This window comes from Phytophthora infestans, genomic scaffold, assembly GCF_000142945.1.
Source record: "Phytophthora infestans T30-4 supercont1.47 genomic scaffold, whole genome shotgun sequence".
Lineage (NCBI taxonomy): Eukaryota > Oomycota > Peronosporomycetes > Peronosporales > Peronosporaceae > Phytophthora > Phytophthora infestans.
The window spans coordinates 453,266-472,586 of NW_003303712.1; the positions used below are offsets into that span (position 1 = coordinate 453,266).

A 19,321-nucleotide genomic window follows, 5' to 3' on the forward strand; every position below is an offset into this window, starting at 1 on the left:
ATGTGTTCGTTAATTTGGTAGCTTCGGCACCCTATAAGGGGGCCCTCTTGCTGTCGCGGCTCTGAACGACAACCCATTAAAACACCTCCCCACTTGCGGGATACCATAGCGAGCACCGAAAAACACAGCTAACCCATCTAAGACGAAGCTTTATTCTGTATCATACAGAAAAAAATACTATTGATTAAAGTAAACCTCGGCAACTGCAAACATTTCCTTCATACTATTAGCCCTTTCGCAGTTGGTGTGTGATAGACCCTACTAAATAGCACAAAAAAATCTACGAAGTTAGACAGAAACGCGTTGTATTTAAAGTTGAAACGCGATTCAATTGGCTGAGAGACGAGAAAAGCAACTGCTTCTATCGGTGAAGTTGATTTCCCGTTGAATCTGATCGGCACTAGCAAATATGCGCGCGAACTTCGAGCGACAATTTGGTTGGCTGCGCCACTTGCCGCGCTCTGCACCAAAATTTTCGGCCGGTTCCTCTCTACTGCTGTCTCTGTGAAATTTTGGTGTGTCGCCAAACTGGTAAGTGCTCCACTGATGTACGTGGTCGACGCAGCTTCCAGTTGTTGAGTTTGCACTCAGCGACGCGGTACACGCGTCCATGGGGTTCACGCCGCCCTACTTGAAGGGATTCCGTTATCTTAGAGTGCCTCTCACGCTTTGAGGAGACGCTGTATCCTCTATCCTAAGTGGGGATGGGGGCCATCGGAGAGCCGTTTTCTCCCAGATCTCGGATGTGAGACCGGTTTCGCTGCGGAAACAAGTGAAATTCTTTGTGGGAAACAAGCTGAGCATGATCAGTAGGGTCCGCGATGCCATGGCGGCGGCCCAGGACAGACAGAAGGAGTACTCTGACAAACATGGAGGAGAAACTTAACTGTGTTTAAGATCGGTGAATTAGTGTTATTAGACACGGGGAACCTACCGCTAGACACTGTCATCTCTGTCGGCAGCAACAAGCTGGAGCACTGCTTCTTTGGACTGTTCGTAGTCCTGGTCAGGCATGGTGCGTCGTACACCAACGACCTGCCAAAGTCCATGACGACGCACCCGAGATTATACATTGGATGTCTTAAGCGGTACCATGATCTGCAGAGGATTTGCTGACTCCCACACCCACCTTGGTCCAGCTCCTAGAAGCAAGGCCGGCCACAGACGTCGACGAGGGCGCTGGAGCAGGTACCCAAGTATCGGGCTGAACACAGCAAGGCTGCAGTCGAGACCGTACGCCGGAGGGACCCCGTACGAGCGAACCTCAGAGCCATACGCCGATTACGTCGGGTACGCACCATACGCGTACGGCTGGCAGTGCGCCGAAGGCGGCTCTGGACGTGGCAGCAGAGTCTCAACACGTCGGAATATGCGGAAGGTCTCGTCAAGATCGTACGAAGAGGCCTAGTGGTCCACCCGCTGATGTAGGCTCGTGACCTCCCGCGACAGCTGGTCCAGGCGGTACACAAGACGAGCAAGCACGTCCTGATTCCTGGCCTGAACGGCAGCATTACCGCCAGGCCAAGACCATGGGCAATCTGAAGCACGGAGGGGGGTCAGAGAAGGAAACGAGTGCGTGAAGACATTTAAACACCACAAAGTATCTTGCAGCCAATCAACTACATGCGGAATACGAACAAACCCTTTGCTCTATTCCATGCAATACACGCTCCTGACACGTATTTCGAGATCGTGCAGAGAATACGTCCCCACTGCTAAGTAAGTGCCCATGGCGAGGCAAAGTGCTGCTCTGCGATCGCTCGAGCACCATTGCGTATTTGAGCTGCATGATCATTATACAACGGCTGCGGGCATGCGAAAGAAGGTGACGCATTTCGCCAAAACGAAGTATACAAGAAAATAATTGAGCAATGTCTGAAGCCAGTACGCATCTGCAACGCAATAAAAATAAAAATGCAGCTAACGGGAAATATTGCACCAACATTGAGAATGGTGCAAAATTTTGTAAGTTGTTATTCACGAATGCGACTGGGGAACAACGATCGCTACTAATAGTCGTGAAATTGGTCCGGGATGCAGCATTTACGAGCTATGAAGAAGATACGCAACCATTCATGTTTGGGTGGGATTGGGGCCAGAGCGGCCAGCTCGTTGTTGGCAACGAGTCGGCTGATAAGTCGCCTTTCGTCTCGACAGATCTCCGAAGCCCGGAGGCAGTCACCGGTCCGCCTCCCTCGATCGGCCCGTAGCCTCGCATGTTCGCCCCCAGCGCAGGGTCTTGATTCTAGTTCCTTCGATTCGTCGACCCCTCCAGTTGATTGGCGGCTGCATGTCCTCGAAAAATGGGATTCCAAGGATGCAGTCGAATCTGTCGGGGATCGCGTACACGACAGCTACACACTTGTACGCTTCGTGCATACCAGACACCGCGACGTTAAGAGGTAGGACCTCCAGCTCTGTCTCGACGGTTTGACTGTCTCCAAGTCTGACACGGATGCTCTTATCGGCGAACTTCGCTGTCTGGAGCTGGTGCTGCTCGACCCAACGTTTTGACATGTAGAGTGTTGTAGCACCACAGTCCAACATCATACGCTGAGTGGAGAAACTCCGACCTCTCACGCTGATTTCACCTGTTACCGAGAAGAACGGGCGTGACTTGTAGACTAGAGGGTTTTCGCACAGAGCGTTAGGGCTGAAGTTCTCAATCTTAGATGTTCTGGTTACGCTCTCTGCCACGTCAGTCCCTCTTCACTAACGTGGTTGATCGTTTCCCAGTGTGCCTTGTTCTTTCTTCCAGGCAAAGTAGTTGGCTTTGATGTGGCCTGGCTTGTTGCAGAAATGGCAGATACAGCTCTCGGTCAGCTTGGTGTCAGTCTTTAGTTTGAACCGACCCCTTCCGCGAAACGACTTTCCCTTGGCTGGTCTGTCTTGCCCCGAAGACGGATGAATAACGGTGCGTTTCTTGCCCTCGCGGGAGTGATGATCGCATTTCATCCACGGGTGACTTCGTACCTGACAACCAGGTCCATGGCAGCGCTCAGCGTCTCAGAGCTGTCCAACTTGACGTAGCTGCGTGTGCGAGGTTTGAGCCCGTTAGCGTAGCAAAGTGCCTGGTCGAGCATGCTCATCCCTTCAACTCGGAAGATAAGAGCTAAGTACTCGCCGCTAAGCACTCGATGTCTGCCCTCTGCTTGAGCTGCTGAAGCTTTTCACGCAGTACAGCTTGGTAGTTCGACGCCTCGAAATGTTGGAGCACATTCTCACGAAAAATCCCCCGTGTGTGCTCCTCGCTCCGAGTAGTCTATGACCAATGTAGAAACAACCCCGAGGCTGGCTTCTCCATCGCTGACCCAGCGATCCTGGGAGGCGCGTGTTCGCGTCCTCGATCGGGATGTTGCTAGTGCGGCAGGCGTTCTCAATCTGAAACAGCCATTCGCGTACGTCCTCTCCCCTTTTGCCGGTGAGCGTGGGCAGATTGGTCGGCACTCGCGTGCGGTCTGCCATTATCTGATTAAGCCGGTCGATCTCAGCCTGCAGCTGGGCGTTCGTCGGCATGGTCTCCGTTCGTCAGGTCACTGGGACCAACAAGTGCTACCAGTATTTAAAAAGGAAGCGGCTTTGGGGGAGGGCGCGCAAAAGGGAAAGTGCCGCCCCCACAGCTCAGACCGATGGAAGCTACTGGAAGCTCCCACAGCCGCCCTACATCTGCTGTGTTCAATTTAATAGCATCTTACTATGTCATACTAGATCACAGTAATTTATAGACTACACCTTATTGGCTATAATACTGACCATTCTTGATAAAGATACCTACAAGGACGTCGCACCACGAGGAAAGAAAACGCAGACCAAAACCAACCCACTGCATCTGTCAACGTTTCGCCATCGCCGGTATCAGTCTAAAAGAAAACCAGTGAAAACTCAAAGAAGGCCACTAAAATATACCATTTACCGACAAAATGAACAGCCCTTTAAAAGATTTTGATACGATTTTAGATCTTGTTGAGCGCATGAGGACCCATTATCGCTTTCAGTTGGATGAAAACGCGCATGATGATGAAACTAAAAGTATTTGTAAGACCGAAAAGATCAGTACTGATAATGAGACAGTGTCGAATCCCGGAGTGGCGAATAATGGAAAGAAGATGCTGCAGACAAAGCGAATGCGCCGGATGGGTATCCTAACATTTAAAATATTTGACTCAGTGTGTCAACGACGAAAGGTATCTTTCTTTTGTCGACATTGGGGGTATTTGATCCCTGAAGCTGCAGTTTGAACCGCTTCTACAATGAGTGCAGAAACTCAGCCTCAGCATAGTTTTGCACCCCGAAGACATGTTCAATAACTGAAAGGGACCCCAATAGGTTTTATGAGCATTCGGAGCCCCATTCCGCCATGATTTAGGCCTACACACTCGAAGCGGTCATAGTTGGGGAATTTATCCGAGTTTTTCGCAAAAATTGACGCTATACAAGTTCAACAAAGCTGCAGCTCAAAATGACTACGAAACGGAGATACATGTACCGTATTCCTTATGTGATTGGCGACAGTCAAATTCTTGAGGTGGTCCAGCCTTTCTGCCAGCATAAAAGATACCTGCATAGAAAAACTATTTTACATGCTCAAAATTATATTGGTCGCCAAGCACATAAAGCGCGACGACACGAAATTTAAATCAATTTGATTGGCTGCTGGATTTGTCGCTAATGACCGAGCGTCGCCAATCACATAAGGAATACGGTAATTGCAAAAGGAAGAGAAAAAAACAGCATTTATTGACACAGAATATTGCAGAGGAATAGCACGATTTGCGAATCATTTGTGCCAACCGAATCGCCTATTTGTAGAAATACGAAATCGAGTCTGGTAGTGATTGAGGTAGCCCCAGTTTCTACCGGGGAAGAAGTTGCTGTGCACAATGGATTAAATCTTTGGTTTGGTTACGCTTGCAACAAACCTGGTTGCGTAGGTCCCATGCGTCTTGATACAATCTTGGAGTAGCTGGAACGAGTGTAAAAGCCGGAAAAAGCTAAGTTACTCTCAACTGCCTTGAAGTTTTCAGTCCTAGGAATTTAGATCTGGGTGAAAACTGGCAAATTAGGTCGTTTGTAGCCGTTTCGGCATTTACGTGAGTTTTGTATGCAGATCATTAAACCTGAAGATGTGGGGCGTCGACTAATAGTTTTAGAGAATCACTCACATCCGGCTATTGGGGTCTACGGACATTGTATTATATATGTGAGCGGTGACGCATTGCAAACTGCAGGTGTACACAGACCGCAGACTTACGAAGGTAGCGGCAGTCACACATTCGAAGGCCTACGCTCACCGTCCACCCAAAATTCGGCAATGCCTTCAAACTCCATACGTGCGTAGCTCCATTCCATTCGAGCTATGATAGCTAGGGTATCTTCCGTTATGCTCTTCGATTACATGTAGATTCTAGGTGCTGGGAATGACGGCAAATTCACCACTGCGCTAGATGTAAACAAATCGTCAGACGTTGTCGCCTCCTGCAACAGCGACTTCTGTTCCTTTTTTTTGGGCGCCTGTGCAGCACACCGGTGAGTTTGGTGTGGTACCAAATGTATGAGCCTATTCACTTTACTTCTGTAACATGCCTGGGGCTGCTGTAATAGCGAACCCCATTTAGCTTGGCGCGAAAGGTGTAGTCGCGCTTCAAAACGCGATTGAACTACTCGGCGGGGTTGTTAATAGCGGCGTAGGCACTCGGAATCTGAATATTGTAAAGGCGCGTCACAACGCAGCTAACGCCTTCGTGAATGTGTCTTTCACGATGTGGGATAACACCACCACAACGGATAAATGGAAACGACGTTCACGGTAATATACTCAAATTACCAGAACAGGATAGTGTGGTGAAGTGCTTTCTCAGAAATAAGAGAATGAACCTGACGCGGGGTCACTATCCCGAATCAGTGACAATTTCAAGTGATTAGAGAGGATTTGGATTGTCCGGCACGGATGCAAGTTGCCTGTGGTGGATAAGCCATGACGAGCAACACCCCGTATGGAATGACGGTGGATCTGGTATGAGCGATGTACGAGAAGGCAAGATCCACCAAGACTTATCTCGGATCCACCCTTACCTGGATTCACTTAGATGGATATGGGATATACTATATAAGGGCGGATCGAGTGTGGGTCCTATGAACAAATGATGGTAGGTGCCCTCTGAAGGTGGATCTAGTAACCACGGCTAACAATAAGTCAGGATTCATCGCGAAATGTCCCGCGCGGATCTCAATCTCCCCGAGCTCGGAATCCAAGGAGGGGAGGATCTCGCCATAGAAGGACCTGGATTCAGGGTACGGGGATGATGGATGCGGTGGATCTCGAGCTTTCGTGGGACAATGGAGATCACAGACGGTTGCGAGATGATGAAGGATGATTGGAGAGCTCAGATCCACGACGAGTGTACGCTTACAGTGAAGTGGATCCAAGCGACTTGGATCCGGATGAGTTTACCCATAATAGGGTGACCATAATGATTACGCCATGGATCCGGTGGATCTGAAGATAATACAGCTGGGATGATGGGTCAAGGGAAGAAGGGACATGCAGCCGAGCCTGGTAAGGAATTTAACAAGTGAAAGACATAGAAGGTAGAAATCCAGGCAGGTATAGGCTTAAGTATCAATACAGAACCCAATTTGCACAGTATCACGCAAGTGCCTTCCTGCCCTCAAGAACCGGAACTACATTGGCCGTACGAGCTCGGAGAAGGTTAGGAATTGCGAATCTAGTGTTGGTAGTGATAACTGGATAATACATTGGCCAGATCCTACAACCTAGTGAGCTTTTCCCTTACTTGTGCAGATCCGACAGGTTAACCGAATTTACTACTTGGTCGGTTACACCCTAGAGGTTCTCAACTCTCAAGATCCCGTCACAGGAGGCGGCAAGTACGACGCAAAAGGAAACGCAAAGGCAAGGGACACACCCGCAAGGCAACCCTACGGCCAGATCCACGATCTAGGCCCCGGATCCATAAGCTCGAATATTCGCTTAGGATACGGAACCATCCACGGACGCAGAGTGAAGATTTTCCACTGCTGCTCCACCCCATCCCCACGTCTCGCCAAGACACTCAAGCTTCACCACTTGAACTCTTTGGAAGTTACCGAGAGAGCAAGATCCCGCCCTACCGACGGGTACACAAGGTGAGGAAAGTTCAGCAGAACACGGATCATCAGGGGGCCCCCTCCGTTAGTCGGTGTCTGGGCGCAGTTGGTAAGTTGGATCTGGCAATCTCGCAGATTTTGCTGATCCCGCTACGCGACAATAGCTGACTTAGTTTAGTTTGAACGTGGCATCCATGTCTCTGCAACAGTGTTCTGGACGTACACCTTCTAAAACCATATCGGCGAAAAGACCCGATCCCTGTCGAGGCGACGCGCTGGAAACGGATGTGGCGTCCGCGGCCGGACCTGCTCGTGACCGAGCGCAAAAGGAATCCTCAAGTGTTGTTCGCGAACAATGAAAAGACGCGCCAGCCGACAAAAGCTTGGTGGAGAAAGAAGGTGAGATTTCATCGGGGCGCGAGGGTGCTATCCGAAACGCCGATGAAAGCAGCAGTACCCGTGGGAAGGACAGCGTCGTGGAGAAGATGTTCACGATGGGTGTCGTAGACGAGAGTGGTGTGCAGACGAAGTACATCACGCGAAAGCAATTTCGGAAGCTCCTGAGAATTAACCCCCCCCCCCCAAAGCGAGCGGATTTCGTTGCGCCTATTTACCGAAACCCCATACACGTTATGGATAGTGGGTTACAATAGTAAGACCCAGCTATATTTTATCGTGTATTTAACAGAGTCGGTACAGCGCCCCACCCCTAGGGTCTTCATTTCTCGATATCGTGTATCAGGTATACTAACATGTCTGCACTGTACGCGATAACGCTGATATCGTGTCCTGAGTGAACAAAGACAACACAACATTTGTACAAAACCACATCTAGCGGGGAGTGACGGGTCATATTTTTGTCGATATTCAGAGAAGGATTCCACATGGCGATCTGCACAAAAAACATATATTCAAATCAAGTTATTTTTGAAGCCGGAACATGTGCTCTGACGACGATCTCACTAGCTGCCGTCATCGTTGGTGTGTGGCCGCCATCCCGAACGACCCTGAGAGGAAACACTTCCGATTTCAGCTCTAGACTGCGACTTCGAGTCGCTGGCATCAGAGACACCGTCACTTGCAGCGCGTGCGGGCTTCCGGGCTCGAATTTTGCGCTTGCGTCCTGATTGAGGGATCATAGTCCCATTTTTCCAGTGCTTATGCCAGATATCCCAGCACGAAGTAGGTTCGCCTTTGCTGCAATGCTTCACCTTGTTGCAGAGGAATACGCGTGCGGCTAACTCGTGTCTTGATGTTGTTTTCAGCTTACATTCAGCACAGAAGAATGTCGTTTCCCCTCCTCGAGACGTGTCAGCGCCTTTTAGCACCGAACAAACCTTGCACGCACGCTGCCTACGCTTTTTTGTCTTATCGGAGTTTCCTTTGCGCCACTCGTCGGCCTGTACAGGCATGTGCGCCGCTCGAGCTTGTCGTGCCGGCGTTGGCGTCGCGTGATGCCCGCGGTGGCGAAGAAGCTGCACCCAATCTTCCGGTAGCAACTGACAGAGCTGTAGATGAAGCGTCTTCAGAAAAGTCACGTGGGAAATTCTTGGCTTCCCGGTTGCCGCGCGATGGTAATTGTGCACGATGAAAGCATTGATGATAGCCATGTCTATCAGTCCCAGAAAGAGAGACTTGTAGTACTTCTTGTAGCGCCGAGCCAATTGCAGTGAATACCTAATAATACGTACAATACATGCTAAAACGATGACTTCAACGTGTATATACAGGATATGAATACTTGCCGTTGTAGACGCAACTGGTCGTGAACGTCGACTCCGCCCATGAAAGTCTGATAGTCTTTAACGATCCGTGGACACATCAACTCTGTCGGATCTCCAGCTACTGGATTCCTACGCACGATACGGTCTGGTACTGCACTTCCTCCAGCAGCAAGCAGAGACACCGCTTGATTATCCCACCAACGGACGGCCTTGATCGATGGCACCTTTTGGAGGGTGGCTACGTCATACGTTCCTTTGACGATGTGTGTTGGTCGCTTCTTTGATTCCTTCCTGCCGTTTTTAGTCTTCTTTGGTAGAATTGCTTTGCACAGCCCCTTTCTGTTCGTCATTATTGGGCCCAAACTGTAGAAGTTCATGGTCAGCAGCTGCATAGCCAGCACGACAGAGGTGTAAAACCTGTCGGTGACTATGAGACGTCGCTCAGTTGGTCCGTTGACGCCGAAGACTTGACGTAAGCTCCGTACGACTGCGGTAGGTCCCGATTTTTAATCACTGGGTGTGCTACTGTCTTGCATTTGTTGCTTTCCACAATAGACTTCAAACCTGTAATATACACAATAGTTCAAAAGGTTTTAGCACGCCGAAGACACGATAAGGTAACTTTGAAACCAAAAAAAAAAGAGCGTGCCCGAAGGCATGTTCTTTTCCTTACCTGATGCAGTAAGCAGACTTGGAACAGCACAGCATAAAAAGCTTTGTGCCCCAGCGATGGGGCTTGTCCTTCATGAAGATTTTCATCTTGTTGAACGGAGACGTGCACGGAAGCATCGCTTCGTCAAAGGCCATTATTGGAGGTGGGATGAAACTGGTCTGAAATGTTTCTTGCAGCACGTCAATCACCGGGCGGAGTTTCCAAGCTCGACCGGCATGCGCTCTTGCGTCAGCATTGCTGCTAAAATGGAGATTACGCGAGATATGATAAAAGCGATCCCTAGTCATAAATGCGTTAAAACAGCCACGAGGAATAGCACCTTCATCTGTAGTCTTACAATGGTTATCAACCCTCTCTTTGTTGGGAGCTATCGTTCTTGCAATAAGTAATCCAAGGAAAATAGCAATTTCTCGTCCTGAAATGTCCTTCGTGTTCAGCAGCTTAGTCTTTATGATATCCGGAGGTGAGACATGGAAATCAGGCCTTTTCAGCTTCCTATCTAGCTGCTTGGCGTGTAGACTCTCCACTCGCGCGTCCAGGTTCTCCATAAAGTAGTCGTTACTAGCACCCGCAATTCTTTCTAGTAAGCACGGCGGGACGAACTGAAAAAATGCACCAATTGGGGTCTCGGCAGCGCTCAACGCTGCAGCAGTTGGTCCATGTTCACCGCGAAATAGATCCGGATAGTCCATATTTGCCCAAACATCGCGACGCATGTCGTAGGGTTCATCCATGTATGGGTAAGGCGTCTGATTGTGTACTGGAGACCACCCGTTCTTCTTCATGTCGGCTAAAACATCAGCCTTGAGGTTGCCACGTGCAATCTCGTGAACACCACCTACTGCTTCAAGTAGAGACGCATCAAATGGAAGCTCAGGTGGGACGACATCTTCATCTTCAATGCTGGGATCAGGCTCAGCGAGCTCCAGCTTTTCATCATCTTCGTACACAGAGAATCCTCCCCCCCTCCTCGTCCGAATCAAGACTTGCAAAGACATACTTGTCATCGCCGCGCGTTACAATGTTAGGATCGTCTGTTAAAAAATATACATGATAGTTGTTATTATCATGTATGTGTATCATGTATACATAGGAATTGTATATCGTGTACATACACGTTTGAACCTACCAGATAAAGACGAACAGGAAAACGCAGCGTTCGATGTCGCGTCCACGCGATCGCCGTCTGCGGACTGTTGCACATTTGTGGGGCTTTGCGGAGAGTCGTTAGAGTCATCTGACTCATCAGAAGACCCGAACAGTTCATACAGATTGCGCCTTGAAGCGGTTGGCACAGCTGGAAAAATACAACGTTGAAAAGAGTTAGCTACAACACCTTCGAATTGTATGGATAGCGTAGTAAACGTACCGGGTGTGTCTGGACTTGACGAAAATAAAGCATCGATATCGTCGTCAGCTTCATGCGGCGAAGTAGTAATTAGCGGTGCACTGGAGTGAGATTGCATTGGAGAGCTGGGGTGCGTCTGTTGTCGTACTGGGGTGGTTGAGAGTGGCTCTTCACGCACTGTACTAACTGCATAATACACGATAGTGTTAGACAGGTACGGTGTAATGTACAGGCGTTGTAAAATATATCTGTTGGAGGTGTAGTAGCGTCATCAGGTGAAGTGGCTCCATCGTCTTGCCTCGAGGATGCGTGTGTGGCGTCGTCGGTCTGTCGTTCATCTTCCTTTTGCCTCGCAAGCTCATCTATACACGCGTCAACGGTTAGGCTCAGGTTTTTAATACATCATTAGAATAAACATCTTACCAAGGTCTAGTCGATCCAAATACGACATCAGCTCCTTCTCCCCTACAAAGAAGTCTATTCCGCGCACGTCTGTCTTGCTTTTACCGAGCTTCAGATAGGTGTGGTCCTTTGAGAGGCCTGTAGGAGGCTTGGAAGACCAGCCTTCCTGCCGTAGTTTCTTCCACCGGGCCCGAAACCCCGACATCTGACTGGGAGCGGGAGTTTTCTGAAATGAGCGCCAAAATGAGTGGCGTTGAAAATCCCTGCAGTTTCTTATATTGATTTGGCGTCAACCACATATCGCTGAGTTTCCTCTAAACTTTTATTTATGAAAAATTGTGCAATGCACCGCCTGCGCACACCGCACCAGGAAGGATGGGGATCAGGCTTCACATACCTATCCCTCTTTGGCTTAGCGTTTGTATGACCGTATACAAAAACAAGGTGAAAAACTAGCAGATCATTCATGCACCATTTATCGTGTACTATACAGGATAAGCCCTCCCTACGAAACGTGTATAATACAGGCCGTCGATTTGGGGGGTTAAGACCGACGAACCAGACTTCATGTTGGTACTGACAAATAAGACTAACAAGCAAGTGGCGCGCGCATTGCAGCGGCAAGACCAACCCGATAATGTCGGTAGTGAGTACAATAATTTTTCTCATCAATAAACTTTACTTTTTCAAAATACCTGGTATCGATACATGTATTTCTTTATAACGTCTCCATATAAAGAGCACCGCCATGGCAGCTTACCAGTGAGCTGCTGTACTATCCTCACTACTGGGGCACGAGTAAGTACAGTACTGTAGCTAAGAAAGAGTTTTATAAAATCTATATTGCGCCAGTTTTATTATAGAAAGCTTCATCGCGAGCACCGCCGTAAAGTAGCGGCTCAGAAGCACCAACTGGCTGGCAACCAGACGCTCTGATTACCATCTCGCTCAAATACGAATCCTTTGACGAACACACGACCAGTTTTAGAGCGAATCTGTCGTTCAAGTCTTGAATTCAAACTATTAACACTATGTTGTACCGGTACATGAAGAGGGGTTGCTCTCTTTTTTCTATCGTATTTTTGTCAAAAATGACCGCCAAAAATGTTGAGGGTGTTATCGAAGATTAATTTCGTTGGTATTCTGAATCGGTAAACGACTTTGTTCCCATTCAAATCCGGGATAGCTTTGTGTACAGGGTGCTTCTGAGTGTTTGCGCGCTTAAAAGTAAGGTGCTGAGTGAATAAATCCATTGAGCAGGAGCTTACCGTTTTAGTCCTTCACCACTGGAAAACGCGCACTGTGGTCCACTTGCTTATACAGAGCCGCTGCTGACGCGGCTTGATCATGCAGTGTCGTGTGTACTCTAAGTGCCGGCGGCTTGTGTCGTCCCTTGGTACGTTACCAGACTCAATGCAATCCTGGTATTATGAAAAGAAATCGTGATGGTAAAATTCGGCTGTTAGCTACAGTACATATACTGACAAGTGCCGGCTTGCCTCATAAATCACCGGTGACGTTGCCAATCTACCACAACAACTGCGGCTTCAGTTCCCAATTTCTCTCAAGCCCCTCAAGTCCCCTCAACGATGAAGGTCGTCACAATCGCTGTAGCTACCGCCGTTGCCTTTGTTTTGACGTCTGCTGACACGACGCAGCAAAGTTCGGGTTCTTCCATGCAGCAAACCACGCCGAGCTCGAGGGCTTCGAGTACAGGATCCCGAAGTATTTTATTTGGACCATATTTCGATCATCACAAAAACGGTCAACCTTCTATTTCGTACCTGGTCAAGTGATTTGATCAAATATCCATCTTAAGTACGGATATGTGTGGTCGACCACCTCCGTCATTTACACTTTCCCGACAACGAAGATAAGTAGTGCCCTTCCTGTACGACCATGAACCAGCAAGCTGTAGCGTCTCCAGCACCTTCTTCACCACTTCACGAGGCCACTATCTGCTCGCCTCCGTGCAGTCCAAGGCACCAGAGCACTACGAGATCTCGGCACAGCCTCGAACGCAAGCGAAACCCAATCTCTCAGAGCGACCACTGCAACGGTCCACGCCATCAAGACTCTGCTGGTCGTGGCCGCAGTTCACGTCGTCGTCACTCGTCCGGTCGCGAGCACAGTCCAAGTCGTCGGCACAGTCATAGTCGTGGTCGCGGTCGCAGTCCAAGCCCACGTCGCCGGCGGAGTTATGGTCGCGGTCGCAGTCCAAGCCCAAGTCGGCGGCGCACTCGCGGTGGCAACCGCAGTACAAGTCGTCGGCGCACGTCTCTCGGGGGATATAGCCCAAGGCACCAGATCTCTTCTGTACAACCCCGTGAAAGTCGCTGGCGCGGCACAAGTTTGTCTTGGCGCTCTTCGCATTGTCGCTACAGCCGAATTCCTCAGCGTACCGTTGGACATGATCAGAGACAGAGTCGTCGGAGAAGCTCAAGTTACGTGAGCTGGTCGAGTCGACGCCGAAGCCCAAGTCGTCGCTGTAGTTCTTACACTCGGCGCGATTGCACTCCTCGACAGCGTGCAGCTCAGGGAAGAAGCCCAGCTCCTCAACGAGACTCTAGCGATGCCTGCAGCGAGCGTTGGCCTGGCAGCTTAAGGGGATCACCTCCAGCATTTTTGAGTAGAGAAGGCGATCGCCAGTGTGCCATATCAAATTCACCTTCTACTGGGCATCCTGCAGACGAAGAAGCCGCTGAAGATATTCCACTGCATGTTCCAGCGAACAGTGTTCAGCATCATCGTCGCACTGTTGTCCATGCAGCTGGTCACGCATTTACAGGTATAATTGGAGGTTAAGATTTCGTACAGGTGTAGTTCCTACCGGAGTACAAAATGCAAGGCAAAGTTACATTACAAGACAAATAAGTACCAATTTCGTGGTGAACATTCTTGCGACCGGCGTAGAGTTAAATTACCTGGAGTAGATGTTACCGAAGACATGGAGGAGGCCACTGATGTGATGGCTATCACTCGAGTGGACTTGACGGCGGAACGAACCTGGAAGCAGTTTCGCAGCGACTTCTACCCTGAGGAAGTATCACTGGTGCAATTCGGACTTACACGTAAGCAAGTCCTCCAGCGAGTTCACCGAGCGAGACGTGCTCACTTTGGTGCAGATTTGCATGGTATTGTGGAGGTTCCGCCGCTGTCACTGGTATCGGGGACCACACAGCCATTCTTTCAATTTTACAGGTCCTATATGAATAGAACAACACTAGAGCGCTTAGTCGGTTGGGCTCATCCTGATCTGATCAAGCTACTGAAGTACAAACAGACTACGTTGTTTCTCGACGGGACATTCAGGTGCGTCCCGCGCCCATTCTACCAGTGCGTGGTAATGATGGTTTTTGATAATGCAACGGACCTATTCGTCCCTGTATGTTATACATTGTGCACGTCAAACACCCAAGATACGTACTGGCATTTGATGGAGGCTGTCAATGTCGCTGCAGACGACAAAATCGAGCCGAGCATGGTGGTCTGCGACTTTGAGGTTGGGTTGCAAAAGGCAGCACAAGTTCAATTTCCAGATGCAGATATCGTCGGCTGCTACTTTCATTTTAAGCAGGCCTGCCGAAGGAAGATGAAGGCACTAAGCCTCCCTGAAAGTGAGGTCCTCATTGCAATGAGTAAGGGCTGTCTGGATATGCTGACTGTCATTCCGCACGAGAAGATCAAAGACGAAGGCATCAAATTTGTGAAAGGCAAGATAAGAGACACGTGTGTGGCCAAGAGCATTCGGTATTCGGATGTGTTGTGGAAGCGGTTTTGGTCGTATTTTCGTACAACGTGGCTGAAGACATACACACCTAGTGTTTGGAATGCTCATGAGGTGGATGCTGCTATGGTAAGTCGTACTAATAATCCTTTAGAGCGTTTTAACCGCGAGATAAACGCGGAGCTAACAGCTCCACACCCTTCTCTACCATCATTTGTCGGCATAATCCAAGCTCTGTCGAAACGCTATGTCAACCGAATTGAGGATATGTCAAAGTCCCGAGCGAAGAAACGGCAACGTCGAGCTCCTGAGCCACTAGATCTCCCTGTCCCTGTGGAACTTGGAGGAAGTGCAGACACCTTAACGACGAACGCGTAGATTACGTAGAGTAGTAAAGATAATACAATTATCTGTATATTTAGAAATGTATGTAGAAGGACTTGTGCATGAAAACAATTTCAAGTCACTTCAGATTTGATCAGCTTTCGTCAGGGTCAAGGGATTTGATCAACTTTCGACAGGGTCAAGGGATTTGATCAGCTGACCATTTATGTGATGATCGAAATAAAAGTCTACCACAGGATCCGTGGAAGATTTTGCGGTCAGTGGAACTTGACTGAGACCGAGCACTACACGCTGTACAACAACCTGTGGGGTGCCCACGACGACCCGAAGGGCACCCAGTGTACGGGTCTCGACAGCGCGCGGGGCTCGAACATTGCCTGGCACACGAATTACAGCTGGAAGGGCTCCAAGCTTCAAGTCAAGTCGTTCGCCAACGCTCCTCTTAAGTTTGACAAGGTGCCTCTGGCCAAGGTCAAATCGATCCCGCCGACTATCAAATACGAGTTTGAGTCCAAGGGGAAGGTGGTTGCCAATGTGGCCTACGATCTGTTCACGACCTCCACCCCTAATGGAGACGCTGAATACGAGATCATGGTGTGGCTGGCGGCTATCGGACGAGCAGGTCCGATCTCGGCCACGGAGAAGCCCATCAAGACGGGAGTGAACGTAGGTGGTGTCAACTTTAACCTGTACCACGGCAAGAACGGCAATATGACGGTGTACTCGTACGTCGCTTCCAAACAGACGAACAGCTTCAGTGCCGACTTCAAGCAGTTCTTCCGCAAGCTGCCGGCGAAGGTACTATGACTGTGAGTGAGTACTCTGCAGCCGTCCACACCGTTTAGACTCAAACTGAAGAAGTGGAATTATGTGTCATTGCGTGTTCAAGACGACGAGTCATTATTTAGATTTGATAAACATCCAAATAATAAATAATCTTGACGTCGACTTCTATTGTAGACCCACAGACTACATTGCAGTTAGTAAAGCGATCGTTATATAGCTTTGATTCGATCCGTGGAGTCTCCAAACTATCCGATCGGATTCAGAATGCATTGACCGCAACGATTCCCGGTATGCACGTTCTCTTTTTGATGGCGATCAATCAAGCCGGTGTTTTCGTTGTGTTGCAGCATAACAATGCCAGTCGAATTCCTCCGATGGGACGCGGGCTCATAACACATGTAGGAGTCCAGTTATAATTCCATACAGGCTGAGCATGTTATTCCTATATAAGGGTACTTACGTTGTGTGATCCATTTCATTTCTAGCGTTTGCTTCTTAAATAGGGCTAGCGCCACCAAAATGTCAGTCGAGCCTAACTGTAGACTTAGTCTACAAGCGTCAGATCCGATGTCGATGACGAAACTGCTGAATCCACCTGTGTTCGACGAGATGGCCGTAAGAAGACTTCTGTGGGATCGAAGTGGTGATAACTGGATATTACCAGTTTAAAAAAGTTATTAATAAGAATGCCTTCGAGAATACTGGAGGCGAAGCAGAGAATGATGACGGAATCTTGCAGATATTATGCGTGTCGGACAGAAATTTGAAAGAGGTCAGAGCAATGCAGAGGGAGTAGCGAGAGGAACTAGGAAGGGCGCAAGCATTAGGACTAAGTTACATGTACTTCTGACCAAATTTGTATTCTATATTGCAAGAGAGACTTTTGATCCGCATGTTATTCCTGTTGGAGGTCTTCCAAGACGTGGTATTACTACGGAAGGGTTTGACAGGTCCCACTAATTCACAAGCGAATGCAGTAAAAAGCAGTAATCAAAACACTCGTCAATTCGCTTCCAAACAGCTAAAACTCATTCAGCATTACTACAGTACGCTAAGTTTGTCAAGAATCTTGACTCAAGGTGAAGCTCCTCCTCAGTTCTATTGCCATTGCTGCCTTGGCAGCTGCTACCTTCGCTGATAAAGCGATGTGTGGCGACTGGGACACTGCTGTGGTTAGTGACTACACTCTATACAACAATCTGTGGGGCAAGGGGAACGACCCGGGCACTGGGCACCAGTGCACGACTGTCCTCAGCACGTCGGCCGACAACAATACTCTTGGCTGGAAGACGAGCTACAAATGGGGCAGAGGCTACGTACACAGTCTGAAGGGTATGAGTCAGCAATTTTTGCAGTGTCTTGCAGAGTCGTGCACAGTCCTGCACAGTATCTGGTGGATAGCTTCACCATGTGCTGGGTATAGCTACCAGATGGCAGTCAGGTTTCTCTTCATAGAGCGAGCAATTTGGACAGCCCTTGGCAGCTGTGGTCACGCTTCTCTTCATAGAACAAACAGAGCTATCGGCTAAACTGTCTTCACAACAGGAACGACGTGCATCTTAGAGATTTCCAGCATTAAAAAAACACAGTGTCTAATACGGCTGCCTAAAACAACGAGTCCGCTACGCAGCTAATGATCAATTCTTATACGTTAAGCAGCGATGCAATAGTGTAGGCAATATGAGATTACATTGTGCTTACAATCTGACTGATGTACCTATAGCGGAAGTACTGCAGCGCAGTCGAAGTATCAAACCCGGTCGGAACGACATCTAGCAGGAGCATTTCAAAAAACATTATCACGAAGACTCCGCAGTTATAGTCATCCACTTGCGTTACCCATTCAACTCGCTTGAATGGGTAGCGCTTTGGTGACGGCGGCAGCGGCAACAACGGGACCAGCTCATCACGAAGATATCTTCTTAGAGTCTCGAATCTGTCTCCGGTTAACTGGGGGTCGATTATCGTGATAGTGAGCTCATTAAAGTTTACAGCGGTGGCACACCAGTGGTCGCTAGCATAGAGAATAAAAGCAAACAACCACAGTGGTTTTTCTGGGCCACTGACGGCAGTGTAAGGGGCGGTTTCCCCCCATAGGTTCATCCTCTTGACTGCATCGCGGAGGTTCACTAGAACCTTCGACTCAGCAATGAATTGATTATCCACGGAGGGAAATCTCATCATGTACGAAGGGATGCAGAAAATCTCGTTGTCTGCGTCGTACATGCTCTTTAACGCATTTAGAGCAAGGTCTAAACACGATAGCTCCACTAAAGAGCGACCTCGGAGGGTTGTTATCCAAAGATAATCACCGAGAACATCGATATTTGCAATACGTTTCTCCAGATCATCTGGGAACAGCAATCCTTTTCGCCAACAATCTTCGGGGTTCCAATCTGTCAAATCTACGTGCCGGAGCCAGTGAATATTTCTCGAATGTCATTGAACCGCTGGACAGCTCTGTGCCACGAACTCATGGCTTTAAGCATCTCCACGTCGTACACAATACTCCCGGTTTTGTTTGAGATGGCGAGAGCTGGCATCCTAACATCGTGATCACTGAACCACCTGTTTTGAAAATGCGCAACCTGTGCTTGGCAGGACTCAATCCTGCGTTGTGGCAGGATCGACCGAATTTTTGCGGGTTCTGTGGGAGGCATCTTTGCCTTGTCGGCCACTACAATCTTGGTAGAGCGCGTTTGATTCAGCACAGTCATACCCAACAGAGCCTGGCGATCTTTAAAACAAAACGCGGTCCTGTAGGCCACCAAAACTTTCATCATAGAGGGAATTACTCCATCCGCGACAGCTTCGACCAACCTCGATGTCTGCTTCAGATTATCTCTGTGGGTTTCTTTTCGCGCTTTATTCGCCGCTTTAGCGTGACCATCCCTCTTCTTTGATGGAGCAATCATCCACGTTACAGGTTGCGGTTGGTGGGTTTCTGAATCCACTGGTTTGTCATTCCGATCACTTCTGGCTTCGTCGGCCACCGCTATTGCTCGTACAGTCTTGGGTTGTGCATATAGTTCAGACTGTGAACTAGTCTGAGTGCAAGTCATATCTTTCGCCGGACCACTACCGTCGCTCAGGTCTATAACAGAATCGGCAATCTCGTTCATGAGCTCGTGCACGGCGCGCTGACTTGGAGACGTGAGGATATTGTGAACATCACATGGGGGGGCCTGCAATTCCTGGGTTTTACCAGC

General features: G+C 49.0%; 1 protein-coding gene across 1 annotated transcript; it reads left to right on the forward strand.

Moving 5' to 3' along the window:
• Positions 1-14,201: 14,201 nt before the first annotated feature.
• On the forward strand, positions 14,202-16,133 carry PITG_16995 (glycoside hydrolase, putative; the record flags this gene model as incomplete). Its single annotated transcript, XM_002897158.1, has 3 exons — positions 14,202-14,325; positions 14,716-15,004; positions 15,563-16,133. 3 exons carry the CDS (start codon positions 14,202-14,204, stop codon positions 16,131-16,133), a joined length of 984 nt encoding a protein of 327 aa, XP_002897204.1.
• Between the last annotated feature and the right edge of the window lie 3,188 nt (positions 16,134-19,321).